This window comes from Bombus pascuorum, chromosome 4, assembly GCF_905332965.1.
Source record: "Bombus pascuorum chromosome 4, iyBomPasc1.1, whole genome shotgun sequence".
Lineage (NCBI taxonomy): Eukaryota > Metazoa > Arthropoda > Insecta > Hymenoptera > Apidae > Bombus > Bombus pascuorum.
Window position 1 is genome coordinate 3,496,868 of NC_083491.1, and position 16,452 is coordinate 3,513,319.

The window sequence follows — 16,452 nt, forward strand, 5'->3', positions numbered from 1 at the left end:
ACCGGCACTTCTCTCCGACCTACTTCCCGCGTTCGCCTTCGCCTTCTTCCGTCGCGACGTTCAGCGTCTCTCCCCCTGTTGATCGAAACATTTTCCGAATCGTCGGGTACAGGTCAATGGAAACCGATTGCCAACGGATATGGCACTGGATTCTAAGAATTTCCAACCTCTGTCTTTCGATGCTTTAACAGTACTCGTTTGTTGGAATTTTGTATATCGTAAAATTGTATGGCGGAAGTGAATCTGATTGGGCACAGATCGATAGAAATCCGTCGATCGACGATGGACATGGAAGTCGATTTTGGGGATTTTGAGATTCTAGCTTGCGGTATTTTTTTTTTTTTTTTTTACTAGTTATTTATAAGAAAAAAAAATTAGCAATTGTTACATTGGAGCGACGGAAGGAATTGGAAAATCGAAATTTTACCTTTTGGGTTCGTAGATTCGGAACCAGAGTGAAAATCTGTATTTGAAAAAAGAAAAGAATCTCCTGGAGAGAAATCGTCCGGTTGAAAGTTCTTTTTTAAATCCTGCCGTCGGAAGTCGTACGTTTTTCAAATCATTGAAACCAGGAGAAATCGATTGTCGTCTAATCCAGGAATTCAAACTAGAACTTTACCGCCTTAGCTTGACGACTGTCAATTACCTTTCATTCACGAACGAAAATAGAAATTTTGCGAACATTCTTACTCGACGATTCAGCCATCTAATCCAGGTCAATGATTTTTTTCATTCCACTTCACATTACTAATCGGTACTTCATAGAATTCTAGCGATAATCGATAACCATCCTGATTATTCGGTAATTCTTCAAATTAATTTCAAATCAACTAAATTATCGCCAACATCCACGATCTATTTACAAAGAGTGTAAAAATAAAAATAGAATTTATGTGAAAATGATCTATCAGCATAAGTCATTGAAATCCTCCTCAGTGATGCTCATTACGTTGTTACATGTATATATACGTTACTATAACGATGTTAATTACACGCACATGTTGTTCACGTAATTAGACTAATAGCCGTTTGGTAGATCTCACCTTCTCCACATTATTTTTCATTACATTTTTACTTGCTTTTAATTTCACATATATCCGATTGCTGCGACGTACGACAAAGATTACCATCGTTATTAAGGTCAGTAGCATGAATTACAATGGCGATAGGAAAATTCTCGACTCCAATCGGTTCTTCCACGTTCCTCCGCCACTTTCTCCTCACGAGCGTTCCGTAAAATGCACGAACAGCTGTGCAAGGTTTCGCAGACCAGGGTTTGGTAAGCAGCGAAGAGGAGAGGAGAGGGAAGGTGAGTTCGCGAAACTTTGAGACAGTGGCCGGTCCGGTTTTCAAGTTCACGAACGGCGCGACGGGGCCAAACCGGAAGAGACGTCGTTGAAGCGGCGGCGCGCCGGGTTCAGAGACCTGCCAGTGAAAGTCCATCGATTCGATGAAGATGACGACGAAGAGGAACGTCGCGTCGGTGCATGGCCGCGTAACCTCCTGTCCATTACTGAATTTTTAAATAACACACACTTTGCAATTCGACTTTTGTGAAAATTCGCCTTGCGGATGACGAAAGCATAGATGCATTTTTAATAATCTTGATCGTTTACCATTAATAGATTTCAGCATGCTATTAGGTTGTCCGGAAAGTGTCTTTCTCTTACAGATAGCGTTTTACAACAACGCATCTTTATACGAACATGAAACCTAATCTGCCGAACGTTGTGATCCTTAGTTTAGTAGAAGAAAATGAATCATAGCTAATTCGATAAAATAATATAAAACGGAAAATGTTGTGCATCCATTATTTCTTTATAAAACTGTCGAGGTTATTAGTCGTATGTGAATACAAAGGAACGCGTGGATAAATTGTAAGGTAGAAAATATATATTTTAAAATACTGAAGTGTAAATATAATATGAGCTGATCCAGATTCGCACGCTAGCAGTGTTACTCTATGACTGAAAGCTCTGAAGCCATCGTCGCCTGTCTACAGTTTACGGTCTGCCTTCGACCCAGTCTTTTGTCTATAGGCTGTCGATGGCTTCAGTGCTTGAGAAAACTAAAAGACCAGAAGTAGAGTTTTCTTAGAAGCGACGACCACTTCAACAAAGACGAAAGAATCTTTTCGGACGACCTAATACAAAAGTTCGGATTTTTTAATTCCTTTTTTCTCAATGACCAATTTTTAGCTTAGGTATATTTCCGATGATGTTTTGGCATGGAAACGTTTCGCTACAAATCCTTCGTATTTCTACAATCTTTACAATATTTTATTTTTGCAAGGTTTTTGAACGAAAAAGTTTCGTCTTGAAAAGTGTATCAGCAATTTTTTTTTCCATGATACAATGGAGCAAGTACAATAAACTTCTAAAAATCGTTGTTCGGTGTAGAAATCTATGCGTCACTTTCACACTATAGAATATATTTTTCTACTTGTTTGTTATTTTGTAATTGCCAAAGGCAAATGCGAAACGGAGATAAGAGAAAAATGCGATGAACGATTTGTAAGTAACGATTTGGAACATGAACTCTAATGCTAATCGGTAACACTCGCGTCATATGAAACGCGACAGCGATATCTGATTACGTCGATCCATTGGTTGAGGATCATTAGTCTCATTTGCATGTCGGTAGATTGGCATGCGGATAAACGACTATAATACACTCCTAGTAGTAGTACGATGGCCAAATTCTATCAACACGGATATCCTTATATTCGAGATTCATAATTAAAACCTACATCTTTATCTTAAAACTCATTTTGAAATTCAATTATCGTAAAATTCTATTACTCAACGAATTCTTTACTATGATCAATTCGTGAACTATACGAGTGAATCCGGTTAGAATTTACAATTAGAAATTTACATAAACGTTATGTTTTATTAATGAACGATACTATAGTGATGTAATATAGTATTCTAAAATATAGTTATTATAAATAAGTCGAAATGTAAATGAACGTTCTTACACGTTCTCGTGTTTCCATCTTTCGTAATATAGTAAGAGTTTTATAGAGAATTCCATATTTTTCAGCAAAACTCAGGAAGAAAAAGATATTGTACGAACGTTTAAAATTCTATCAAAAGGTTATAATAAAAATACAGAACGAGAGAGTGGCAAGGGATTTCGATTACTATGCCAACAGAACACGAAACACGATCAATATGATCGACCTATTGGAGAACATAAATAGTACGGAGATCGTTTCGACAGTCCTATACACTTCACATATTCTTTTTTCTATTCAAAGAATCTTCTCCTATAGCAACAAAGTATACTTCGGCTTAAACTTCGCCCTCGGGCTAAATTTCATTTTGAGGTATCGAAAATTTGTGTCCCATTTCTATATCCTCTGACGTCTATATTCTACGTCGTAGAAACACTCCACAAATATCACGTGCGTATAAAACGCATTATTTTTTTTTATTACATAGCTAAATAATCGCCATACCACGGATATTTATGGAAAATTTAAAAATATAAAAATTCGTCGACGAACGATGAAACGAACGATGATAAATGAAACGAATCGCTGTCTCAGTCCTGTTCTTTTAATTATTTGCATAAAAATACGAATTTGCATAAATACCCGTAGTCTAGCAATCGCCTACGAGTCTCATAGTCATTCAGTTATGTAGAATCGATCCTGAGAAACTTGGCCAGCTAACAGGTGGCTGGTGTCATTAACTGCTCTCCCTTTCGTATTTTACCACCGTCTCTGGCTCTTGGTCATGTAAATGATTACACGGCATAGTCTCGGCAAACCGAGAATAGAACTCCGAGTGCTGCGTTTTACTTTCCTCGCCGCCCTTGAACAGCGAAAGTCGACGAATTTCCTGCATGCCGTGACTTCGACATTGCCACGCTACGGTCATTTCCATAAATGCTGCGCACATTCCGGAAGGTCGAGAAAGGTCGTAGCCATATCTTGTCGAGCTAGGAAAACGGTCGGCTACTTTCTTTTTCTCACAAAGCTCGCTTAAACGATTTACAAGCTATCGACGACGATTCGTTTACTTTAGAAAATTTATCGAGTCATCGGCATACTTTTTCGTGTGCTCTTTTTTAGAAATTATACACAGTGTACCTTTCGTACCTTATTTACCGTGTATCTTACTTTTTAGTATCTTGCGGTTACAGGTATCGAGGCGATAAGCAGCGTCCTTCGATAGAATTTCGCGTCCTCGTGCCATTAAGAATTATAGACGCGTACGATCGTGATCGTCCCAATTGTGTTGAATACGATGCACGATGTCCTCGTTGGTTTTCCAATATCGCTCGGTGTCTGTTGCGCACTCGTTTTCCTTGACACACCTCGAAGATGAGCCTACGCGTCGTCATAGTTAACGACCCACGCCCGAAAGACCGCTGTTTGCAAGCGTCGAAAGATACGCGTCACAGTTCAGAGGATGATCGTTCAGAAACGTGCCCACCTATCTGCAAAGGGTCTGCGATGGCTGTTAAGGAAGATGCCCCGTTAGCGGAGAAAGCTGGATGAAAGTGAAAGTGTCGGACGCGGGATCGAGCATCGAGCATTTTGAGAATTTTCTGGGTCGTTGACGCGCATGTACAGTGATAGTTAAAAATTGGTAGACAAATTTCTTCTCTCGCGATGCGTGTCTTTTGCGATCATTAGATTTTTTGCGGATTGTTACGCGTTTACAGGAAGTTTGAAAGCGCAAAAGTGTACAGATTGCACGTAACACGAATTTTCTACCTAGGTTCTATTTTTTTCTATTATATTCTGGAAAATATGAAAAATCCGTGGTCTAGTAATTAGTAACTTACAAACGTAAATAATGATCCAAATAAATTTAAGTTTTTCGCTCCTGTCCTTATTTTTCGAGGTACTCGTATTTCAAGATTCTTGAGACTTTTTACAAATTTCTTTGTGAGCGAAGTAAATGTTTGTTAATGTCTCTGTAGAAGGCGTTAATCTTTCTCGTTTTCCATATTCATCGACAACTGAACGTTTAATTTTCACGCATCAATTTAACACGTAGGACAGCCGTTTCCACTTACCATTTTGATATTGTAAAAATGGGACAGCTAATAAACACGCGGCACGGAACACCTTAACGAGCATAATGATTCTTTCATCTTTTTCAAATTGATCCGACCTTCGCAATAAGATGGAGCAAAACCCCGCAATCTCGAAAATTACACCACTTAATATAGCACCCGTAATTTCGTGTAAAGAGTCTACAGTGGAAATGAAACTTAAGTAAATAACACGCCACAGTTTCTTATACGATGATAATCATTATCGTAATTACATATAATAATTATTAGTGAATCTGTTTCCAATTTCTTCTATTTCATAGCACTCGAATACAGTAATCTGTCGATATTAAGATTCGTTCCAATTTTTAAGAAACGGACATTATTAACTTCTCGTGATTATTTAAAAAAGAAAAAGGACAATGGACGTTTTTATATAAATACGTTTTCGGCCAGAACAGAAATTATACGTTACGTACAATAATATACGTAAAAAAATGATTTCTTTGAAAAATTTTTCCCACAAATTTATAGGTCTCGAGACACGGTATAACTTTTACTTCCACCATTTTTTCATATTTTAGATCGTTTACGACATTTATAAGCGTCTACATAGAGGAATCGGTTCGAATAAAAGAGTTGATTTCTCTCTTATAGTAAAAAACGAATAAATTGTGGCTAAATTCTCAGACAGTGCAAAGTTTCATCAAAATCCCTTATTAATGATTTTCTGAACGTACAACTTACTGTCCAATATAAGCCATGACCTAAATCTTCCAAATTATGCGTCTTCTCAAAATTCGAGATGCGCGAAATGTTGAAATGGTCACCACTTTTAAAAAAACTCTACATCTGGTCTTTTTAGTTTTCTCAGGCACTGAGGTCATCGATAGCGTATAGACCATAGGCTGGGACGAAGGCAAATCATAGGCAGTAGACAGGCAACGATGGCTTCGGGGTCATAAGGTAACACTGCTAGCGTGCGAATCGGGACCAGCTCAAATTATATTCCTACTTGTACTTACACTTCTGTATTGAAATATATTTTCTACTTTACATTCATCCACGCGTTCCTCTGTTCATACATCTAACAACCTCAACACGAAATAATCAGTAAAATGCTTCATTTTCTTAAAGTATTTAGCTTACTATTAGATCGTCCGAAAAGTTTCTTTCGTTTTTGTTGAAGTGGTCGTCGCTTCTAAGAAAACTCTACATCTGGTCTCTAGTTTTCTCAAGCACCGAAGCCATCGACAGCCTATAGACGAAAGACTGCGTCGAAGGCATAAACTGTACACAGGCAACGTTGGCTTCAGGGTTTTCAGTCATAGGGTAACACTGCTAGCATGCGAATCTGGATCAGCTCATATTATATTCCGACTTGTATTTACACTTTAGTATTTTAAAATATATATTTTCTACCTTACTATTTATCCATGCGTTCCTTTGTATTCACATACAACTAATAACCTCGACAGTTTTATAAAGAAATAATGGATGCACATTTTCCGTTTTATATTATTTTATCGAATTAGCTATGATCCATTTTGTTCTATCAAATTAAAGATCACAACGTTCGGCAGATTAGATTTCATGTTTGTATAAAGATTCGTTGTTGTAAAACACTGTCTGTAAAAGAATGACACCTTCCGGACAACCTAATGTATAAAATTACCAACCTATTACCTTAAGTATTGATCTTCAAAACGGTCCATTTTCTCAACGTTGGATCTACTTCGATAATACAATTCATCGATCTTAGCGAGTAAGCATCGATCTTTCAAATGATCCATTTGCTTGATGTTCGATATTTAAGAATCAATTATTTCCGATTTTTGGAATTAGAATTTCTAAAATTTCGCCAAACAATCAAATTCTACGGCAGTAAAAGGAAGAGAAAGAGGAAACGGTCAGGTGCGTTTGCGGACGGTATAATCGCAAGTTTCCAGAAATCATTTTCCCGTGTCTTCTTGACCATTCTATCGTACGAAAGTCAGTGATCTCGTTAACACAGTTCTCGCAACGATAAGAAATCGCCATAAGTATCGAGGGAATATCCGCATCCGGCGCGATCACCGGAAACTCCATGTCTGCTCGTCGGTTTTTTACCAGCTCGTCGACTCGTCGAGGATAACCTCGTCAGAAGTAGAACCGTCGATAAAAAGTGGCTCACTTTCGTTGCCATTCAAACGCGATCTTACGATCACACGAGCCACCGCAAGGCGGTGGACGACGTTCCGCGAAAGTGTGTTTATTAGGAAAGAGGCTAGGGTAATTAGAGATAAGTGCGCGTAATTGGCTGGACTTTCTTTCCACGGTTGTCCGTCCCTCGAATAAAACGTTTTACTTCTGAATCGACACGCGCTGGAATTCTGCTCTTTGTTTTATCTTTGTTGCTTGCTTTGTTGCGTATGTGGCGCGTGTGTGTCATTAATTGGACACGATGACGATCGTGGGAAATGGAAGATCGGTTTCACTCACGTACTGGTATTCCGTACGTCGGCTTTTGTATGGATGGTTAAGCGTCGTGGAAATATTATACGCGCGGTTGAATTTACTTCACTGCGATCGAATATATAACAAGAATTCGTCGTTCTATAAAATTTACGACGGTACAACTTACAAAGTAAAGTTATACCAATTTTCGTGTAAGCGAGATCGTCGGTATCACGTTGATTAATTTAGCGTCGAAGTTGAATGTTGGAACAGAGTTCGAATGAGATATGATAATTCGTTTATTCTATTAACAGAAATTCACGTTGACTATCGAATGAATAATTAAGTGAAAGGGCGTTGATTAAAGGAAACGAAGATATGTTTTATCGTATCCAGTGAAGCAGGGTGTCATTAATCAATCGTTCGAGTAACAGTACGGTGATCCACGCTGGTCTTTCTTGCATTCCTCGAGTGAAAATGGAGAAGCAAATCGGTCGACCCGAAATTCGCGTCTCATCCGGTATTTTTCAGCCCTGGACGCGCCTCAACCGATCAATGACTTTTTCCATCGTTCGATCTTCCGGTTAACTTCCAGTTAAAACATGATGTTTCTCAAAATTTGCTTCTTCGTAAAACGCCGAATAATTTCAAATTACGAAGATTGAGAAAAAGAATTGAGAATGATTAAAAAATGAGATGAACAGGATGATTTTCATGAATTGGTTGAGGTATTGGTGGTCGAGACGCGTGTGAAAGCTCGTTGCACTTGCCGATAACCCGTATCTCGTCGCAGGGACATAAATTCCGGACTCGAACTGGCATAGAATATTGTCGACCCACTTATACACTGTGACTACTTTCACTTGCGCCAAAGAGAAGCGCACTCGCACCAACAATTCCCGAATAATCCTTTCATCCGGTCGTGGTGCCCTTGTTCGGTGAAGCTTTGGTCACTTTCATCGACGCTCGAGCAAAGGAACGCGTTATAACTGGTGATACAAATTAATCTGACTGTATACTAATTCGTTGTACAAATATTTCAATTTTATCGCTGCTGCTGTAAAAAGTGAGACAGATCAGTTCGATTTCCGAGTGGTTATTAATACATATTGATCGAGGATTGATTAAATTTTTTTCTTTTTTATACAATTAAATATGTTGTCGTTGAATGATAATATTAGGTTGTCCGAAAAGTTTCTTTCGTTTTATGAGGAAATAATAGACGCATAATATTTGTTATTTCATATTATTTTGTCAATTACCTATGATCCATTTTGTTCTATCAAAATAAAGATCACAACTTTCATGGTTGTATAAAGATGCATCGTTGTAAAAGACGTGTCTGTAAAAGAAAGACACTATTCGGACAACCTAATACATTTTGTAATCGAAACACGTGAATAGAAAATTAAGAAATTGGTTTGTTGGCAAATTGACGGAGTTGAATTGAAAAGAATCGAAATATTTATAAAATTGACAAAAATATCGTATGCCAAGATTATTTTATTCTTGAAATAATCCAATGGAAATTCAGTAAGAAAAAAGTATCGAATTATTGAAAATATAAATATGATGTTCTTAGAAGCACATTGGCAGAATAATAATTTACTGTTCCCAATTTTTTTCTAGTTACAAAAATTCAAATTACACCAATAATCTCGAGGTTACGGTTATTTTCGAATGATAGAAATATTAATCGACGTATGAAGAGTCGGAATGGTAGCAGTAATTACTTAGCAGCTACTTTCTGCTAGGTTTCTACGAGTCCGTTTCTGTGTCTTATTTTTAATCGCTTGGAGAAAGTTAAACATTAGCAGGTTTCAATTTTTCACCGTGAAAATTGCTCACATCCGCGATTATAACGGAGGGAATCACTGTTACCCTCGTCCGGTTTTATATTTTTTATCGCAAATTAAAGAAGAGATTAACAAAGGACGTTGGTACAATCCCTTTTCTTCACCGCCTCGAAAACATCGTGAAGTCCGCTTTCTTTCGCCATCGTTGTCGATGTTCTACCAATAAAAAAAATCCATTACATCGAAGCACAACGATACAGTTAAGAATTTATAAATAATCTTCAAATTTCTAAAAATGAAATAAAAGAGAAATTTTCTCTTTCTCATATTTTAGAAATCGTTGGAAAAAGTTGGAACAGTTCTTTACAAATAAATTATCTCTTCTTCTTTTATTTATTCTTTTTTTTTATTCGGTACACAGAGAAACAAAAATTGTCTCCGAACGGATAACTCACGCGCGTTTTAAACATCGTCTTCGCTGTTCCACTTTTCTAATTGCATAGACACCATTAACTGGCTGACAAGCTATTAAAAATCCACTGATGAATCGGCTCAGAGTAAACGAAAGACGTTTTGTAGAGCTAATAAAGCGATTTTTAACCTACTAAACGTTATGCTTACTATCGTTTGTCGCTGCTTCTTAGTTTACAGGTTTTCAAAAATTCTACACAAGTCTTGCAACTACGATTATAAACGAAATCGTTCGATATTTCGTTAAATTCTATTTTTAATTTTCCCAACGTGAAATATTCCCGATATTCTGTCCGCAACTTTCCAAATAATTGAAGAATTATACAGTGAACGATTCATAAGAACTCGTAGACGAATCTCACGATTAAAATTACATTTCACGTTTTTCTATGCGTCTAGAAAACTTTCCTCTCAAATTTACTCCAAACGATTAAACAATTATCCAATCTTCAATTAATATACATAAATAACGGCATAAGTTTCACGATCACAAGTATAAATAAAATTACTCGACCTTTGCCCAAAATCCTGTTCTTCCGTTTATTCTTAATTTTTAATAATCGAACAATTACCTCGTCGCCAGGTTCCATAAAATGTTTTGCAACACGGTGGATCCAGCGTCACCGCCAGCCAAGATCATATCACAAATGGATCTTTCCTCACAGTCGTTGAAGGGATCCGTGAACCTCGCGTGTTTATGTTCCACTGGAAGGTCAGCGACCCTCCACTTGGACAAAAAGATGTTAGGCTGGCTAAAGGGTTTCGTTCGTGATTAGAATTCCAGTAGACACGCTTCTGGAGCGGAAAAAAACGAAAGTGCACTCACGTAGTGTTGTCGACCTTTACGACATTTGGAGTCAGAGCAGCTATGAGCAGACCGAGAGGCAGAATAGCGCCGATCAGATGGAAGATCTTTTTCCAGGTGGACACTCTGTGAAGAGAATCTCGTGAGCTAATAATATCTTTGAAGTATTGGGTTGGCAATTAAGTGATTTTACATTACCACCTAATGACAAAATCACTTAATTGCCAATCCAATAATAAAGCAGCTATTTTGATGCATTCAGGAATTTTGGTATTCTTGCAGGAACTGAAAGGAGAACAATAATTTAGGCGTCGCAAAGCTGACAGACCAAGAAAGGTACAAGCGTACTTTTTCTCGTGGAAAAGATATCCGCTGGAAACGGTACAGTTCCCGAGGTATTGTTGCTTTTAATTTTACTTTGAAAATTCTCAACGCTCGCTCATCTTAACGTGACCATTGGTATTAAGAAAATTTTCATCGCGACGAACATTGATACACTCTTTACAAACAATATGAATGAAGTTGTGTGATGTCTAAATTGTTTTTGGCTGTTGTAGTAGGGAAACACGATTTAAAAGAGAACACCGATCTTGAGGAGAAGTAGCAACTTGGAAGATATTTTCAAGAGCGAAGGAAAAGTGGAAAGTCGATGGGACGCTTACCTTTTCTTAACAGGATAAGACGGACGTTCGTCGTTAATAAAATCAACCTGATGATATCCATGATGCGGCTGATAAATAGGATAAGGATACTTCTTAGTTGTGAGAAACGACGACTCCTGAACATAGACCACCCCGTTACTCGGCTTCCTGAATAACTCGAAATTTTGTAGATTCGACTGTTGCTGATTCTGATGATCGTAAAATCCAGTATAATGTGACATCTTTAAAGGATCGGCGTTTAGTTCTGGTTTTGAAAAGCTTCCCTCGTGTTTCTCACTTTCACCCTGAAATTTTGACGGTTTTCCCCAAACGGTGGACGTTTGCTGTTCGAAGACAGGCTTCTCTAAATTCTGGAAGATTTGTTGGTCCGTCGAGTCGTATTGCGTCCCCATATTTTCCGTAACCGAATGAGAGAACTGTTGATGGAAAGCTTGATCCTTCGAAGAGTCGTCGTATTCGACCCTGACAGCATCCAACCCATCGTCTTGAAATTTGACGTAACCATTCTGCGTCGTCCCATCTTTCTTACTCTCTTCGGTCGGTGCAACGACAGTTTCGAATAAATTCTGATAAGAATTGCCTCGACTACCAGCCTGAAGAGTTTGCAGAGTCTTCGCCGTAGGCCTGAAGACTATTTGGAAATCTTTCAAATGTTGGTGATACGAGTCAGGATCCACTCCATTGTCGAAGTTGAAATGATGAACAGCGTTGAAGGGAACATTACTGATTCTGGATTCCTTAATTTCACCTATGTAGAAAAATTGTTAAGCGTAGCATCGAATGGTTCATTGAATATTAGAATTACGAATATAGCGATAGATAAGTTTCCGTTTGTTGCAATAAGAACAAAGTGGAAATGTAAAGATCGGAGGATTGAAGATGGGTTAAAGATCTCACACGCACGACGCTCATCTCGATCAAATTTACACGTGTCCATACATCCCAATTCACACGCGCAACATTCTCCGAATCTATACTCACTTGCTATCGAACATCCGTTCGATTCACTATCGTTTCGCACGAATCTTTCGCTCAAACTCTCTGTTACGCATTCACTCAAAATTACGATACCACACCTAGATGTACACTGGGTCTGAATTCTCTGGAAATGTTTTTCCTGGCATTGATGGACAGTGTCAGCTTCTGGTAGGACTGCACAGTTGTGGCGGACTCTGTGGTCGTCGCGGATTCCAACGAAAATTGGTCTTCGGTGGAGGACTCCTCGACGAATTCTTCCACTGGCTTCACCGCCTCGTTCGGAGTTTGATCTTTCGCGCGAACTGAGCTTGCGAATAGCAACAAGACGAGGAATACGAGTTTCGTCGTAATAATCTGTCGGTCCATTCTGCGTTGGCGTATTTCGTAGAACGAAAGATGGTGGATGTGTTTAAGATGTTCTACAGCGGTGTGTCTGTTACACTAAACAGGATCTTCGGCGATTCGGCGTCTTTAACACGCGAGAAACTAGAGTCGACGTGTTCTCTAAAAAGCGTGAAGGTGAAATTCGTCTCTTAATCATCAGCCTTACTCCAATTGCCGTTGACAAAGTACTCGTTTAGTTCCAGCTGAGGCGTGGGCGAAGGGGACGCTGCGGAAAGATTTCGACAACGTATTCTTGCAACACTTTGGCGTCTAAAATTAATTGTACAGAAGGTTTCATTTATAGTACGAATTCTGGTAGCCTGTTGTCCTAAAACACAGGTCGTCTGGTATGTTCCCATTCGCTCAAATTCGCCAACTCGTTTCAGAACGAACAGAAAAACGTTTCACTCTATCATTGCACCGTTCGTCGAACGATTTATCAAACGTACTGTATTATTCCTGAGTCACCCTATACGTAAGATATACAAGGCTGCATCTTTGTTAAATTATCACGTCGTTAACATCGAAATACACCATTTATTATTAACGACGAGGTAAATTATTTTAAGCGTACAAATCTTTCTTATCGTTTTTATCGACTTTTGACTATTTGAGTTTCTATCAAATCATTACCATCGCGCATGATACGAATATTACAAATACCTTGTAATTTCTACGTACAGGGTGATGCGCGAATCGGTAGCCACGATATTTCAAACACCGGATAATTTGGCAAGAGGGATATTTCGAACGAGAGTTAATCGGTAAAAGGAAAACCTAAACTCCTTGTATCGACATTTGTAACCGTTTGAAAAACGTTAACTTTCGGTTCAAAACACTTCACGTCAAAATCCAAAAAGGAAATGGAAAATCGTAGCGACCGTCTCGCCGGCCACCCAGTATATTTTCAAACTCTATCTCAATCCGTTTCATCTACTAAATATTATAATAAGTACTCTACTTTGGATACTTTATTTATACTTTCGTATGTCACGTTGCGTTTCTATACCTTCGAATTTCGAATTGGTCAAATGGATTCATCAAAATCTGCAGTCTATTCGCAAAGGATAACCATAAGCGTTCGAGTATTTTCGCGAGCCTGTGTAAGTAAGTTCATCGTCGGAAGGTTCATCGGCGGTTTCTAGGCGATCAGATAATTACGATTGTCAGCAGCTTGTCTTCTCTCTGCTTAATACTTGTTTTCATTATCGGTACGTTAACATCTTGGCGAGGTCGGAACGAAAGTGGCGGGAAAAATAAGGAAGAAAGAACAACCGCGAAAGGGGATAGCCTAGATGTCGGGACGATATTCACGCATCGACAACCAGTTTCCATGGAAAGTACACTTGGTAATAACGAAAGGTTTTTAACGTTGAGAACGCGTGTTAACGCGAGAAGTCACGAAACTCATAGAATAGACCCACGTAACCGACCACGTTATATCGGATTTCTCGGATGGATTCTGGGACACTTTTCACGCTGGCCGCATATAAAACCTGCAATGAAAGAAATAATCGTTTAACGCGTTTCCCAGCTACACTTTTCCCTGGTTTCACCGTTTCTCGCTCGTTAAGTCCTGGAAATTGCAACTGTTAAGGATATATCTCGACATTTTCACGATCAATTAGGCGATCTTTCGGATGGTACAAGTTTGCCTATACGTCGACCTTGTGTTCGTAGTTTCGTAGGATTATCGGCTTATTGGATCGTACACGTGTGAAATTTTCTAACGATTCTATACGTGGCTATAGCTTACGATCACGACGGTTCTATCGGGCTATGAAAGTCGTTCGTAAGTGGATTTAAAATTTTCAAGTCGTCTCATCTCTCAGACGCTAAAACTCTCGAGTTTCGAGTATTATTCATTTTATTATACTCTTAGTATATTATACTGGCAGTGAAACGTAGCTATAAGAGAGCTGGTGATTTTAGTAGGTTAGAAGATTCATCCAGAGATGAACGTGGAATTTTTAAATCTCTGATTTTATCCCTACCGCGAAAGAATGAGATTTTCAGAAATTTCAATCTCCTGTGATCCTATCAAAATATCCACAAATACAAGTTCCCTTAATTAATAAATAAAATAAATAAAATAAATAAAATAAATAAAATAAATAAAATAAATAAAATAAATAAAATAAGTAAATATTCAACCGAATCAATTTGAACCGATTCGACCATGAAATAATAAAAGTAAATCGTGATGTTGGCGAAAGAAACGAAGAGGTTCAAGGATAAGTGTCGTAACCAGGGACAGGAAGTCGATCGGTAAAACAAATGGATCGTTAAGGAAGAAACCGACCAGCTGGTTGGATTTCTACGGGCGAGGCGTAAAATAGGAAGGAAAAATGTTTTATTACACGGCTTCACGGAATCTGAGCAAAGAGCGGAAAGGGGTGAAAAGACTTTCTAAGGCGAGTTTTATCAGCGAGCGGCGAGAGTCTGGCCTTGTTTCAAACAGAGGTCAAGTCGTGCCCAGGAACTGGTTAAAGCAGATGTTAGATACAAGATAAACCCGTACAATACCAATCCCGTGCACGACTTCTTCGTGTCCGAATAGTCATCGTGACTGTCGCCTTTTAATTAACATTCGTCTAAAACTTTCGTTCCGTTTTCTTTCAAAGATCAATTGCACTTCGTAGCTTATATATACGTGTAATTTAATATCTTAAATTACGAGCATAAATCTATTACGATACGCGATAAGAAATATTTATAAATAATCAGGGTTATTGCGACAAAGTAGAAGCTTTAAGAATTTGTCACTTCGATCGTCGATATCTAATCGCCACATCTTATATTCGATTTGTATATTTGAGAATTTTCTGCTATTTTAAAACACCGTGCCATCTTCATTAAAAATTATTCTAATATATTCTATTTACATTTACAAAATTACTTGACATACTTTATACCACAGATACGAGCACATTTATTTACCGGCTTGACCAACATTGATTCACGTTCGCCAATTTCTAATTACTCTGATCAAAAGACATCTTAATTAATAGGTTAAAGTATTCTTTATTAAGGAATCTCATTTTTCCGTAAATTAAGCTCAAATAATAATCGCAACTTGTGTTTAACTATCCTCCGCTTAACGGTAGAGAAACTAGTGGAATAATTTTGATCTATTAACAATTCGTAAAAGATTATTATTTGCGCTAACAGATATAAACATTTGTCTTTGGTTTTAAAGGAAAACGAGACCTTTCTGTATTCTATTTAAAATAGTATCATATAAATTGTTTTTAAACGATAAAAAGAGCTAGAGTACTTGAGAAAAATGCTAGAAAAAGAGAACTATGAGTTTCTAGTGTCAATTGATAATTTCTCAAGAATCTCAATCAATAATTTTTCCAGACCAATCGCAAAACGTGACAAATGTTTCATTTACAAATGTTGGTCGCTTTTTCATTTTTACGATATCAAAATTTTTGTTCGTGATGTTCTTTCGATGTTTCTCGCAATTCTAGAAAAATCCGCCGGTTTATTAAAAAAACACAGGACACACGACACACGAGTCACGAGTTTCTGCACACGATATTCCCCTTCCGTTTGGGTCGGCCGACAACGAAAGTAGACGATCCCTGCACTTGACAGTCGTCTGTTCTCTCCTTTTTCCAATGCGCGTCCTGCTGCTCGTTTTCGCGGTTATCTACGCCGGAGAACGACCCAATTCCGGTTTCGAGTAGGCCAAGCGACCGCACCGTCAGACCGGAATCGGAAGGGAAAAATCCTGGCTCGTTGCGCGTCCATCGGAAGTCCAGTGGAATCGAACGATCTTCGTCTTCGGGATAATACGAAGATTCTTCGAGTTTCTATCAAATCTCTCGCAGCGTTTCGAAAACTGTTCGAGTTTCTTTAAAAATCATAGGAAATTTCCAACAGCTTCAACTCGAAGTTT

General features: G+C 38.3%; 1 protein-coding gene across 1 annotated transcript; it reads right to left on the reverse strand.

The window, feature by feature from the left end:
- Positions 1 to 9,091: 9,091 nt before the first annotated feature.
- LOC132906099 (uncharacterized) lies at positions 9,092 to 12,527 on the reverse strand. Its single transcript, XM_060957966.1, has 5 exons — positions 12,255 to 12,527; positions 11,184 to 11,944; positions 10,543 to 10,647; positions 10,289 to 10,468; positions 9,092 to 9,461 (listed from the first exon to the last, which is right to left on the reverse strand). The coding sequence occupies exons 1-5, from the start codon at positions 12,525 to 12,527 to the stop codon at positions 9,374 to 9,376; spliced, it is 1,407 nt and encodes a 468-aa protein (XP_060813949.1). The 3' UTR covers positions 9,092 to 9,373.
- Between the last annotated feature and the right edge of the window lie 3,925 nt (positions 12,528 to 16,452).

Excerpts from the sequence above, each read along its gene's own strand:
- LOC132906099 (XM_060957966.1), bottom strand. The coding sequence starts at position 12,527 with ATGGACCGACAGATTATTACGACGAAACTCGTATTCCTCGTCTTGTTG. Across the intron at positions 11,945-12,254 it reads CCAGTGTACATCTAGGTGTG|TTTTTCTACATAGGTGAAAT; the intron begins GTATCGTAATTT and ends TACGCTTAACAA. Across the intron at positions 9,462-10,288 it reads TTATGGAACCTGGCGACGAG|AACATCGACAACGATGGCGA; the intron begins GTAATTGTTCGA and ends TTTTATTGGTAG.